This window comes from Phoenix dactylifera, chromosome 4 (assembly GCF_051530095.1).
Source record: "Phoenix dactylifera cultivar Ajwa chromosome 4, Ajwa_hap1_PhDact_Kaust_v1.1, whole genome shotgun sequence".
NCBI classification, from domain to species: domain Eukaryota; kingdom Viridiplantae; phylum Streptophyta; class Magnoliopsida; order Arecales; family Arecaceae; genus Phoenix; species Phoenix dactylifera.
The window spans coordinates 44,276,410-44,291,610 of NC_143193.1; the positions used below are offsets into that span (position 1 = coordinate 44,276,410).

At 40.2% G+C, this 15,201-nt stretch overlaps 1 protein-coding gene across 3 annotated transcripts in view; it reads right to left on the reverse strand.

Annotated features, from left to right (window-relative positions):
* Positions 1-15,201, reverse strand: part of LOC103719647 (Galactose oxidase/kelch repeat superfamily protein) — a 54,412-nt gene that overhangs the window by 21,757 nt on the left and 17,454 nt on the right. For all 3 annotated transcript variants that reach the window (XM_039133776.3, XM_088720017.2, XM_088720018.1), the window contains 4 exons: positions 11,595-11,656; positions 8,159-8,201; positions 7,895-7,975; positions 581-697 (listed from right to left, as the gene is read on the reverse strand). In XM_039133776.3, the coding sequence (XP_038989704.2) occupies positions 581-697; positions 7,895-7,975; positions 8,159-8,201; positions 11,595-11,656 (303 nt within the window). The remainder of the gene's footprint in view (positions 1-580; positions 698-7,894; positions 7,976-8,158; positions 8,202-11,594; positions 11,657-15,201) is intronic.

The window sequence follows — 15,201 nt, forward strand, 5'->3', positions numbered from 1 at the left end:
CATTGTTTACAAATTTATTTTACTTCTCAGACAGGGTGTCTTATTAATTATGTCAACTAAGTTATACGACTGAAATATTTGTTGGAAAAAAGAATAAAAAATGCTACATCTCAATTTCAATTATATTTTCTAAAATATGCCTTTTCCAATAAAAACATCTGCTTTATGCTAAAGTTTGCACATATACTTATTCTCACATATACTTCTACGGTTCTACCCATCATCAGCCAGTGGATAGTGCTAACCAACCAAAGGCAGTCATCTCATCATAGCAATATCTAGTAGCAGTTCAAGAGTGCTACCATAGTAAAGCATTATATGGCAAGCAACCAGAGATTAACACCAGTAGGGAAAAGAGTGAAAATTTTCCCTTAGAGGAGTAAAAAGCTACAGAATGATTTTATATCATGGACCAACAAGAGTAGAAATAAGCCACAAATTCCCAAATAAATCATCGATTCAGATTTAATAATATGTAACTATAAAGTAAATGCCCACTTTAAAATTTTGATATCTAGACAATTATAGTGCAAGTGTATGATTAAAATATAATTGGTAAAACCACTAGGCAACGAAGGACCTTGTTCCATTCCCATGTCCGAGGATCAAGAGACCACATGTCTGAATGAACAATCCCTTTCTCTGAGCTATTTTTATCAGATACAACTTCTTTTGAATAGCCACCATACAGAAATATCTGTCAATAGAAACTAATTTCAGTAAGACAGAAGACAATTGATGCTAGAACTGCAACAAAGAAACAAGTGCAAATACAAACTAGAACAAACTTATGCATATCTGGAAAGTAAAACCATAAAAGTCAGATGGAAGAAGAAAATTTGATCTTAAATTTAGGAAAAAAGATTTGGCATATGGTTTTCATAGATAGGTCAAACTAACAACCAAGAATGCTTACTTGATATACCTATTAGGTAGCTTACTGATCACAGTTAACTGAAAAGACAGTTAAAAATTTAAGATAAAAATGCATAGAACAAACACAAGTACTCAAGAATTACTTGATACAAATCAAACTACAAGACATAAGCAAGCAACAATATCACATGAATGTGGCCAAGGTAAATAGATCACAGTAACACTCTTATGCTTGCTAGCCAAGGCTTGCTCTTCTACAAATTACTTCTTGCTACTTCCATCCATGTCTTTTGTGATTTATTTCCTGACATTTTATAACTCCTAAAACCTCCTCCACACCAATTTCATCCTTGGCATAAATTGCACACAACCAAAAATATCCCTGATGGTTTTCCTCACAAAATACCATAACAGTATTCTAGTTCAATTTCCTCTACTTGATTGATTTCCACTCGAGAAAAATGAATATAAAATAATTTTTCAAACAACCACAGATATTTTAATTATATATTGTATGCCTGAAAGTTGAGCGGACGGGAACTCCTCATTGACTTAAACATGGTCAAGAGTGCCCAAAAGGTTTTTTTTTTTGACAAAATATTACATAGTAATGTTAGACAAATAAACCCGGGAAATTGCATCAGTGACATAGTCTCACAATCCAATACCCTTAAAAAAAGTTTGACCACTAATTCAATTTTTTTTCTCAGCATTTCTCATCTTCAAAAGGCAAAAAAAATGAAGATGATATCTAATTTCAATTTCATCATAATTTGATGGCTCATACGCCAAATATCATATAAGTTCATTGACTCCTCTAATATGAATTTCATACAGAGGTGGATGACACAAATTATACTTCATTGTCACTTTGAATAACACCTCTCTCATTATGGCCCATACTATTGTGCCGAAGACGATGCTGATGGGGATAGAGCGGCTTATGCGTAGTTTCTTGTGGAGCTCCTCTGAGAGGGGCCACAGGGTACATTTGGTGGCCTTAGAAAGAGTTTGCCTGCCTCTGAGTGAGGGTGGTTTGGGGGTGCAGTCACTACTGGCGAGGCGTGAGGCACTCCTGGCGCGATGAGCAGTGCAGATTGTTTTGGAACTGCATGGATTTTGGAGTCAGGTCATGATAGTGAGATATGGTCGGGCAGGCTCAGCTGGCCAGGTGGTGGGCGGTCGGAGGATATCTTTCATGTGGCGAGAGGTTGGGAGGTATATGCCTATGGCTCTGGCACATACTAGGTGGTTGATTGGCGACGGACGGAGCATTGATGTGATGGAGGACCCTTGGATGGATGCACTTCCGCTGAGGCTGTGGCCGACGATGATCAGCCGTGAGGGGACTACTGGGCTCCGAGTGCACGACCTCCTCATGCCTGGGGAGGCAGAGTGGGATGACGACAGGCTGGGTCAGTTATTCGAGGAGCACTTAGCAGAGCGGGTACAGGCTCTTTCCGTCCCGGGATCAGCAAATCCAGATGTTAGGGTATGGAGCACCACTTGTAGGGCCAGAGTCAGGGTTGGTGATGTTTCTCGGGTTATTCAGCAGGAGTCGGAGCTGGGTAGGGACTGTGGCTGGGTATGGAGGTTTGGGCTACACCAGAGGGTTGCATTATTCCTCTAGAAGGTAGCCTGGGACCGTCTGCCGATGAGTTTGGCGCTGAGCTGACGTGGAGTTAGCATTCCTCCTTTGTGCCAGTATTGTGAGGTAGACGAGTCAGTGGACCATGCACTATTCTAGTGTATCTGGGCGAGGGGGGCTTGGAGGCTGTCCGGAATTCCGGGGGTAGCTTGGAGCCGGAGGGATTATTTTCTGGAGGAGGTCCGGCGTTGGTCCAGTTCCCCCAGATGAGTTCTGTGGCTATTAGGGCGTCCTGCATAGCTTACTAGGTATGGATGGCCAGGAACGCCCGAGTTTTCGGCAAGCCTAGCTTGTCCCCACGGTTCATGATGGAGCGAGCTCGGGCACAAGCAGCAGAGTTCCTTCATGCAGATCCGGATCATAGACCTTTGACAACTCGGGACACCTGGGGCCCCCATACTGCTTCGGCAGCCTCTCATATGGTGTTTTTCACCTGGGAGCCCCCACCCCCAAGCTTCCTCAAGGTCAATTTTGATGGTTCAGTCTTGGACAGAAGCATGAGGGGAAGAGCAGGTTTTGTTATCAGGGGTCCGAGCTCCAGCATGGTGGCAGCAAGGGTTGTCAGATCTTTGACACCTCGATCCCAGGGGCAGAGCTGTGGGCGGCTTGGAGGGGATTACGGTATGCACGACATGTACTTCAGGCGAGCTCCATCCTCCTGGAGGGTGACTCGGCCACGGTGATCAGCTGGGTCCGGAGGGGCCCTCACAGCAACGGAGGGGTTCATTCTTTGCTCCATGATATATGGTTGATGGTGAGGGAGGGGTTTACTTTTCAGGCTATGCATGTATATCATGAGGCAAACGGGGCAGTGAACTGGGTAGCGGCGTATGTTGCGAGCCACTCATGAGGCATCCTATAGGTTGGTGAGGATGACTTGCCCGGTGCATTCCGGGACCTTTTGTTTGCAGATTCCGCTCGGTGTATTCGTACCCGTGTAGTATGAAATGCCCGTTTTTAGCCAAAAAAAAAAATAACACCTCTCTCCTATAATTCCACTGATCCCTTAATCAAGTCAAAGAAACAATTCATAAACATCAAAACAATACAATCAATTACATAAGACTGATGAGGCAATGAGTTTATGTACGTATGTAGCTATGTATGAGTATGGAAAGAGTTGAACAAGAATCATAATAATACGGCATAAATCCTATCAGTGCAAAAATTACATGATAAACCATACAAATATAATATCACTCTAACGACCATGATAAAATAATCAATATGCCTATAAAGTAACAAATAAAAAAATCAAAGATTTTACAGTTCTCTTACATGTGCATCAAGTATTGATAATACCGAAAGGCCTTGAATGAGATAAAATTATTTAACCATTGTTCGTCAATATTCGAACTTGTTGAAATCTGATTAGAATGTGTGTACTGAGATGTGCAGCTCATCACAAATGGTTTCAATAAAAGTGGCACGTCTCATAATTTTCAGTAATAGAATTTGCATTCCAGTTCTCTATGAAGGATTTATTAAAGTTCTTTCTCTCGTGCATGTATGCACATTCTCTTTACCCACATAGACATGTTTATATTTGAATGACAAGTATGTCCAAATCCAATGAAAGTAATACAGGATGGCAGTTTTGATTGTGGATACAGACTATGAATCAGTACCTCCAAGCTCATAGCATCTAAAATTATTGCAATCAGAGAGAGAGAGAGAGAGAGATGTATTGAGGGTTTCATACCAATAGATTTAACACTCCCACCTAACAATATCAAATAACAAGATATTTGATTAACTTAATCCATTGTTTGGATGTGTGACAACACAAATGTTAGTCCAGATGTGTTTCGGAATGTGCTAACCCTAACCAAAGTGGTGGAAGCTATGTATCTGGGCAGCCTAGCTCTACCAATATCCTCTTTGCTGTCTCCACTTATTTTAATTTCTCATAATGGGATGTTCAAATTGAAGATCTACACCATTGATCACAATCTTCACCATTGAAAATGCTAGAAACCAAAAATCATGTGTTTTGGTTGTCTCTAACCTATGCATCACATGGATAGAAAATGAATTGTTAAAATGATATGACATCATGTTTTGTTATAATCTTAGCATCACTTAGATCTATTGATTTTTGAATCTATATATACTTTAACATGTGTAGATCATGATTAATAAGGTGGATTCTCAATTTAAATGCTTCATCATGTATTTTAGCATACTAGCAAAATAGAAATCTTCCATATTTGTGTCCACATGATATATATGTTAGAGACCACTAAAATATGTGATTTTTGACTTCTAATATTTTTAGTGATATAGATCATAATCTTGGTCTGCCGTACCGGTCCGTACAGGCCGGTACGTACCGGTCCGTACAGGCCGGTACCGGATCAGCGTGGAATCCGGTACCGGTAGTTTATTGTCGAAAAATCGGTACGGAATCAGTACGGAATGGTACGTACCGGGCCGGGCCGCCACCAGTACGCCGGCCGGTACGTACTGGTACGGCGGATCTTGCAGGCCGGTACGTACCGGTCCGGCTTAAGACCGGTACCGGATCAGCGTGGAATCCAATACCGGTAGCTTATCGTTGAAGAACCGGTACGGGACCAGTACGGGCTGCCACCGGTACGCCGACCGGTACCGGTACGACGGACCTATTCATGATCAATGGTATAGAACTTCAATTTGGATGCCTCATTATTAATTTTGGAATTGAGAAGTGTAGTCCATCCCATTTATACTTACATGTATACACACATTACCTTATCTAATTATAAGAGCCAAAAATAAATTCACAAGGTAAATTATATACATCAATTATAAAAAAGGCTTCAAAAATCTATAATAAAAATAATTTATATTTCTTATAAATCTTTATTTATCTTCATATTAAACTTGATAAGGTCATTTATCATTATATGCCAATATGTTGGAAGACAATAAGGTAAAAGTATTTTTGTCAAATGTAACTATTGCAAGAAAAGTCTGCCGAACCGACCCAAACCGAGTAGTTTGGCCCGTAACGAGTTGGACCAACACCAACCTGTAATGGTTCAACTTGTTGGGTCGGTTCGGCCTATTTAATCTCCCAATTGCCCCCTCTTAAAGAGCTTGATACCTCTCTCGAAGGTTCTCCCCAACGAAACCCTAGGCCCTCTCAATCTTTGCCTCTTTAGAACGCTATTGACACCGAAGAAGGTAAGTTCCTCTCTCCCCCTCTCTTGACCGCGTCCGAAAAGTCTCCACCAGAGGTGCTCCGGCATCCCCCTCTCCCGCATCCCCATTCTCTCTCTCGATGGGCTTCAGACTAAGGTGCTCTGGCATCCCTTCTCTCTCCTCCCCCTCCCTCCCTCTCTCTCCTTCTCCCTCTCTGTGTCCCCTTCTCCCTCTCCCTCTTTTTCTATTTTTGAGTTTTGAAATAAAGTCGGCAAACCATATGCCGACTTCAGTTCAAAATTTGAAAATAAAAAAAGATCTGAAACAGACCGAAACGACACGATATCTATACCGTACCGTACCACCGATCAACCAGTATGGGTCCCACTAGTATAACCAACCTTCATTGCAGGCACTATACACAACACTTCAAATATCCTAATAGAAATAGAATATTTGTGCATAAAGTTTTATGGCTAATATCATGTTCATAACTAAGATTGCATTATTTTTGTTCTATACTAGTAGAAGCATAATATAAGAAAGCACCCACTTATTAAGCTCTGTAAAATAGTAAATTTAGCTTGAACACCAAGCAAAATCCAAAAGATTGGGATACTGACATGTAGCAATGAAATTAATCTACAAATTCAAGTACCATGAGAAAAAAGAGAGATGAATTACATTATGAAATTAAAGGTGATGCCAATCAAATAAATTCAAGAAAAAAGGAAAATTATCTTATTCATATTGTAGGATTTATGCCAAGAGGACCTCTCATGAAATGTATCTTCTTGCTTAAGCAATTAATTGAAAGATTCGTAAAAACAATTTGGCTAATTGATGTGAGTATCACGATAGGTAAATGAGTAACCAAATAGACATTGAAAGGAAAAAGGCACAGATAAAGGGTACACTAAACTGGTTCAATATATGTATAATGAGACAATAACAAGCACAAGAATTGGTGGTGAGCCAAGTGAGTTTCTTGTCCCGTCAAGCCTAAACCAAAAAATCAAAACTAAGCCCATATCTCTTTGTACTTGTATAGATGAACTTATAGCCAATATTCAAGATAATATATCATGATGCATGCCATTTGACGATGGTATATGTTGATTAATGAGAAAACGATAGGATTGAAGGCGGAAACGGAAATGCCGCAAAAAGAATATCCTTGGAGAATATGGGTCTAAAATTACTATAACAAAGGTAGTATATGTAGTGTAACTCAAACTTTAAAGGAGATGTACCAAAAAAAAAGGAGATGAAAGTGAAACTTCAATTGATATGTTTAAGAGGTAATACAATGTGATCGGTTTCATGTCCTGCATGTGTTAGTATCAAATAATGAATGCTGGGCAATAAACAAAGTGAGAATCCAAGCATGGATGACCAGTCAAACTTGGAAGGACAAGCTGAGGAATAAGAAAATTAGAGAAGACATAACAGTGCAACACATGATCACAAAGCTAAGGAGAACCAATTAAGATAGGAAAGGCGTGTAGAAAAGATCTGAAGGGCACTATTATATAGAGGTACTTGGACAAGCGATAAATGGGGAGGAAAGAGAAGGGGAAGACCAACGGTAACACAAACAAAAGTTATAAAATGAGATATGAAAAGTTGCAGGGACACTAAATGCAGTCCTAATAAGAATGATATATGAAAGACCTGAGGTCATATGTCCAACGGCTATGGTCGATAAATCATAATTATGGAAAATTCCAAACCACAATAATATTTCCTTACTAGATTTGCAAAAACAACAATTAAAGCCCCAGTCTATCCTGGCAATATTGTACCGAACCAAAGAGAGATCAGGTCCTAGAATGCATCTTCGGACCCCAGGTCTCTATAGACCAGGCCATCCTAGTCCGTCCTGGCTAGGATGGACCATGGCAGTTGCATCACAGTTGCATCACAAGGGTCTTGGTACCTTTGTGACTTAGCAAAGCGACACAATATAAGGGGAAGTTATAGGGTCTTGCCTCACTAATTACCAAATGCCAGAAGCAGTATGAAGCCAGCAATACATACCAGATGAAGACAAGATTAATTTTTTTCAAAAACAAAATTTATGAAGATTAATTAGACAGTATAAACATGAAACACAGCATGATTGCCAAATACAGATGCTCAATATGAATAGATCAGCTAAGCAAGAGGAATGATTGATCCAAAGATCAGCATACAGCAAGAAATGTAGTTTAAGAGAACAAGATAATCTACTAGTCGACTTACTTGATCTTGGAAAACAAAAAGTTGAAAACCACTCCTTGCATTAGGCCACATGCATCCAGGACGGGGTTTTATTTCTTGCCACTACAGTAAGAAATGCATGTATTCATTATATATATAAAACAGATTGAGAAAGGCCTACCACCAACCTAAATACCTAGTGCAAGGTACTAATAAAGCAAATATAGCCCATAAATGAAACAAGCTGAAGAGAAAATATAAAACTATAACCTAATGCATGCGACCAAAAGCTCAAGTAACATTCACCTTGAACTGATCGAGATCAAAAATATGCAAATCATTAAAATACCTGCAAAAACAGAACAAAATCCGATATAATTATATTTTATACTTCTATGCATAATAACAAGTAACTAATAACTTCTTAGAACTTCTAAGAAGAACACTTGGGCATTTATACGCGTGGTAATTTTGGATGATTTCGCAAACCAAAACGCATATAGAAAAAATTCCAAGCACAAAGACGACATTTTTAAGTAAATTTGTGTTTATTTTTACATAATTTTGGAACTGGACAATATTGGCATTTGCTTCTCCATGATTCGCAATGCACATGCATGTAGATATTCTAACTAAATTTTAAAATTTCAAAATCAAGAACTGAATGCATTTTTTGCCTAATGGTTAAAAGCGTCAATTTTTTGCTGCATGAAAGAAAAAGCGAGATGGGCATGTGTAAAGGAGAAATGGGGGAAGAGAGAAGAGAGAGGAAAAGAGAGAGAGAGAGAAGCATTTTGTTCCCAATAATGTTGTTCCCAATAATGTTGATAATTTGGCGAACCTTTGAAAACAAAATATAAAAATAGGAAATATGAATATATATGTGCTTTATTTACAAAACATGTACATCATATATGATGCTCATAAGTATTAATGCACCATGCACAACATGTTAGTGGCATCTAAGTAGAAAAACACCATTCCTGTAACCAAACATCATATATATTGAATACTAAGATATGTAATAGGATTAGAGCAGCTTGGATGAAAGTGTCAAGGAGCTTCTGTGGTATTATTATACGATCAACAAACCTCAAAGACCCCAAGGAAAATTTTATAGAATAACAATAAGGCCAATGTTTTATGGCTCCGAATGTTGGGCAATCTTGAGGATTTTTGAAAAAAAGTGAGAAAAAATGAGAATGTCAAGATGGATTATGGTAAAACTAGATTGATGAATGAGTATAGTAAGGCCTTTTAGTAATGCCATACAGGGCACCCCAGTCACACACGAACAGTACATAGTGCAATACGCCCCTATATCGATGTATGGTTCGTTGAAACACCTTGGTATGGCACATGGCACATACCTCAGTATGCCTAGGTACAATAAATGCACCATACTGCGGTATGGTCGGTTCTTAGTATAGTCCCATTCAGATTTGAATACTATGGTAATCTGCTGGATTTGAACACAGCAGAAGAGAGATTGCTCTGCAGTAGAATAAGGGGGAAACTGAGAAGAATAAGAAGAAAAATAGAAAAAAGAAGAACATAAAAGATGGCCTGCGCCTCTTATTGCTTTCAAAATAACTCACAGACAACTCTAAAAAACCCACCAACAGCTGGTAGCCCCACCTTTTATCAACCTCCTTTTATGCTTAAATATGGACATGAACCTAAAGTAAACAGCCACCCAAAACATTTTTTTTAACTGCTAGCTGGCTCATTATTATACTCACATCAGGACTCCCTACTTTAGACATAACCTGAAACAATAAAGTAACTGAATTATCTAATAAGCCGCAGTTACTCTTCACAACACTGTATCATGAGTAATTCCTAATTATCGTAACCTGCAATAAGCTGACCCTTTAAAGTTTAAACAATAATAACTAATAAAACCACATTGAGAACAACTCCTAATGCATGACTTCTTCGAATCTTGATTAGATGACTTGTTGAAGTTGCACAAATTAAGGGCAAATGATGGAGATTCCATTGAGATGACATGGGCAATGTACAACAACGATCTGAAGGGATTCATAGGAAGATGACCTTTAATTTCTACTGGAGGGTGTAAGAGGGAAGACCTAAAGTGATTTAGATAAAGGTTGCGAGGAAAGAAATGAAAAGGCTAAGAGTTATGTCAAGGGTAGCTCTATATAGGAACTCTTGGGGAATGAGGATCCATGAAGCTATCCCCAAATAGGTGGGATGAGATGGTCATGGTTATGATAGTAAGATATCAGATAAATGATTTAAGAAGCCACATTTCCTAAACGAGAGCGACATTACATCAACAAATTTAGTTTGTTTTAATGGGTGGGATTACATTTTAGTGTTCTCGCAACATGCAAATATGTATCTCATAACATCAACAAAGCAAGTAATCAAATAGATTCCACCATTACGAAATGTTTTTTTTCTTTGAAGGGTGCTATTCCAAATAAAAACAGAATCTTCTGATTTCGAACATGTGACCTAACTATCGACACCTGGAAATGTAGAACCGTTGTTGAGAAATGTTTTTATAAAAATACTTCAAGGTTCTTAAGCTATTAGTTTATGAAAACCAATCATGATATTAAGGAATTTGTTTCCTATGAGTTTTTGTGAGCAACTAGAGGCACATGGCAAGGTCATCAGATAGCAATCTCATTGGCTGAAAAGGTGTAGAAATTTGGCAATTAGGTGATCCTACTTAAGGCTCAGGGAAGGAGTCCCTGCAAGCTCTGTATGTGTGTGTGTGTGCATTAAAAATTTTCTTTCCAGGATCATCTAGGAAACATGGATAGTTCCAATCACATTTCATGTCCAAAATGGATACATATTGGATATTGATACTCATTGAATGCTTCACAAAGCGAGTTTGATAGTTGTGTTAGGTATCCTATTTTTCAAAGTTAATAAAACACTTCGGATACTTCCAGAAATACTCAAGATACTTTCTTGATACCTCCAAAAATGAGGAGAAAAAGCATTTTGTTTCCTTTTTTTATGCTAACCTTTCAAGTATGAATGGTCAATTCTGGAGCCCATAATGTTAATATTAAAATATGAAGTATGGGTAGGGGTCTATGAATTTGAATAATGACTAAGTGATGACCTTGTAAAAGTTGATGTTATTGTACAAGTATGGACTATGTTATTGTACAAGTATGGACTATGTTATTTTAATAGCCAATTATTTATGTACATTCACATACATTTGTACATTATGTCGGTATGCATGTATCTATGTAGAGAATGCACATATATTCATTGATGTATGTCATAATGGCCTATGTATGGAATATCATGTCTATAGCCCATATCCTTGTTGCGCCAGCAAGAAACTCTATGTGCCAATTATGTGCCAAGCATCCACCAGGGTTGGTTGAAACAAGACCCTTGAGTTATTGCTGATATAGTTGGTCAATCAAGTAGATATGAAGAATTTGTATGAATCACTTTCTAAAGTGTACCACCTCCTCAATAAACTGAATGGAAAGACTGCAAGCACAAGCTACACTAATATAATGTCCACAAATGATGAACTATCAATTATATAATGTGCACGGCTGCACGCTACCAATGCATGCAAGCCTTTCACAACTAGCTTTATGTACAACAAGAAAAAGACAAAGAAAACTTAAGAGAGCTGAAAACCAACAGCTTTCAGACTAGCATGGTCATCATGCAAAAATAATTAAAATTAGCAAGACCTGTAAAATCTGTAATGGTTGAACCAAGTAACAACCTCACTTCTCTAAGAGTGTCATAAAAGCCACCAAAAACAATAATCTTGTGCTTGTATAAGACCTGACAAGAAGAAATGGTTTGAGAGTGAGAATTGTTGTACATATAATAGTTACACCCGATGTCATGCATCGTTCTGCTTGCCGGAGCTAACAAAACATATGACAAAAAACATTAATAACACATGTATAATTACTAAGTAGTTAACAGATTGTCATGCATATGCACAAACATGGAACGTGCACAAACAATGTAACAAGCAGACACGTGATGATGCACCTATGTGTAAGGATATGTGCAAGCATGGATATGCATATGTGCAAGCATACATGAGACATGCACACAAAAACAGACAACGACACACTCACGGCACCCAAATGTGTGTTTGCAGAAGCACAAACACATGATGCCACACTCACACTCACCCACCTAGTAGCTACCATGCCTGCCCACCTACCCATGCCATCAATCATACAAGCATGCATGTGCATGCCAAACAGGCATGCACGTGATTGAACACACATCTAATGTGACTATGAATGTATGCACTATGTAAATTTGTGGGTGGAAAGCAATGCTATGCTTGTCATGTACTATCGAATGAATGAAAAATCTTATGCACTTCTCAAGATTCTGAAATCATTATTTAGAGCAAGCCAAGAAAGCAAGTACTCGACTATTGCTTCATTTAGTTATTTTCGCTTCAATTTTCATTTATAAATAAAGTACATACAATAGAAATAGGAAGAAAAGAAATAAGCATTTCCCCACTTCTAAGATTTCTACTAATTAAACGTAGAACCTTATTTTCTCCTCAACCTTCTGTTGGTAAACACTCCAGCTCCTAAAATCCCTCCAAACCCTCCCAAAATCTGTCTCCTCTAATTTACCTGACCCTACCTCCATTCCAAACAGCTAATGCTCTAACTTATAATCTTGCATATAATATTATCTAAGTTACTAAAATTAAGTTATAGACACATTGTAGATTTAATATATATGTATATATATGTGCCATATAATTTACTTCAGATAAACTGTAATTCAAAATAAATGTAATTAATTTAGGGAAAAGAAAATGCATTGTGATACTACTTCAAATACTTTATATTGATAAAACAAGTGACAATATGATCTACCAAATTGCTAATACAATTTTAAATTTAGCAATATCTATTATTGATATAAATTTCAAGTAAAACAAAAAATAAATATGAATCTTCATATTAAATTAATATCTAAAATCCAAATAATCAACTTCACTAGTTTAAAATTGCTAATTCTATTATACATTGTTGACCCATTCTCAATCACCTTAAGCTTTGGGGGTCAATTAGTTAGTTATCATGGTATTAAATATCAGCTTAAGCCTCTTCCATAAAAGAAATTGTATGTTGTAGCAGTGATTAGTGCTTGCATTACCAACCTGTACCAGCCAACATAGGGTTGCACCTTATTGATCTGGTACCTTACTGGTACCACAGAGCTATTGTCTCAACTCCAACAGCATACTATATATTGGTAAGGGGGCATACCATATTGACCCATTTTGGCAAGGAGACATACTATCTATTGCCTACATCAGTATGTTACATATGCGGGGTACAGTACTAAAACAAAGAATATTGGTGGTGATGGATTCATTTTGACTATATTAATTTTAGAATTACAAACTGTTGCTGGAAATTGGACCCGAGGGCGGTCGTCGGTCGAGGAGGGGGAGCGGCAGATGGACACAGGGGAGTGGCGGTCCGTCGGCGGGCGGCGTCCTCCGTCGGGGTGCCTGCAGAAAAGCCGGTGGCCGGGTTTTCCGGCGCCGGCCCTCCGATGCTTAAGTCAGAGGGGGGCAATCTGTGTTTAAAGGAGAAAGAGGAGAACAGTGTCTCTTGAGTTTTCTGTGTCCAACCCCACTTTGAGAAGCAAGGGTTCCCTTTTATAGGAGGGTCGGTTTACCTGCGATGTGATGGGGCGAGACCGTCGTACGGCTCGGCATGTTGCTTGGACTGGCACACTATCAGGTGAATCATTACATTGATGTCGGAGATGAAGCCGTCGTACGACCCGAGCTGGCACGTGATCAGGTGAATCATTGCATTGATGTCGGAGGTAAGGCCGAGATCAGAGACTTATCACGGTTGACTGGACTCCGCTGAGCTGATTTGCCGTGGAGAGCCGTGGGTCCGTAGATAATAGGGGCCATGCGCATTAATTGTTGAGTAGGCCGGAGGTGCGCATTAATTGTTGAGTGGGCCGGAGATTCGCATTAATTGTTGAGTGAACCGGAGGTTTGCAGAGGTCATGCGCAATAAATGCTGGGACAATGGCAGGATATGGCCCTCGGCCGGACCTCGGAGGGGTACGACCGTAGTAGGTAGTCGACAAGGACAGACCTCTGGGATCGGAAATTCTCCAGGTCGGAGGTTCTGAGGTCGGACGCCGACCTCAGTCGTCCAAGGTCGGCGGCTATGCAGCTTCTTAGGGGCGGGGTTACAATATTGCTGGGGGAAAACCGTATTCCCCCAACACTACCCCCCGACTTCCGAGTTCGAGCAACTTGCGAGCTCGGACGCGGGAAGTAGAAATTGTCATTGTGGTTATTGAGGTCGAAGGGGATCACGTCCGCACCCTTACGCGTCTTGGAGCTTTTATAGCGGAGTCTGCGCCCTTTGGCACTTCGAGGTCGCTTTAGACGGCGAACTTATAACGGGGTCTGCATCCTTTGGCACTTCGAGGTCGCTTTAGACGGCGAACTTATAACGGGGTCTGCGTCCTTTGGCACTTCGAGGTCGCTTTAGACGGCGAACTTATAACGGGGTCTGCGTCCTTACGCATCCCGAAGCAGCTACAACGGGGATTGCGCCCTTTGGATCTCCGAGATTGCGTCGTACGGCGTACTCATTATGAGGGTCCCTGGGCCCGATGGGGCGGCGCCTCGATCTCGTGGTCGAGGCCCCCCTTATAAATAGGTATGCCGTTTCGCGCTTCAAAATAAACACGCGGCATGATCCGAGGTCGGATATTTCTGATCTCGTATTGGCAGGATAGGGATCTGGGGAGGCTGAGGTTATACCGGCGTTCCACGTGTCCCTGAGGCTTATTAAATGAAAGGAGCGGGGGTGACGTCCGCTCGTCTTTCAAGGTGGTCCGATTTTGCGGACCCATGATGAGGCCGTGAGATCCGATGGGACGGCGCTTCGATTTTGTACCCGACTTATTGATCTGGAGTGAATGCGGTGCTTCGGCTTCCGAGGCCGACACGTGGCGCCATCCAGACGGGGGGTGGGAACCGAACCCGCCGATCTGGGCCGTTAGGGGGGTCTATATAAACCCCACGAATCTGCCCTAAGAGTTCCATTTGGTTGCCTTTCATTTTGCCATTTCCTCCTTCATCCTACCTTTCGACCAAATCTTGCCGGCGGTGCCCGGAGCGATTTCCGGCGACTTTCCCGTAGGTTTCCACCCTGTGTTAGCTAGGGTTCCTCTTCCTCCTCCTCCGTACTCCCTTTATCTTTAGTTTATTTCATTTCTCTGTAAAATGGGTCTCGGTCCAGAGGAAGTAGGGTCGAGTTTGTCGGGGGAGGAGTTGGAGTTAATCCGCTCCCGGTTCT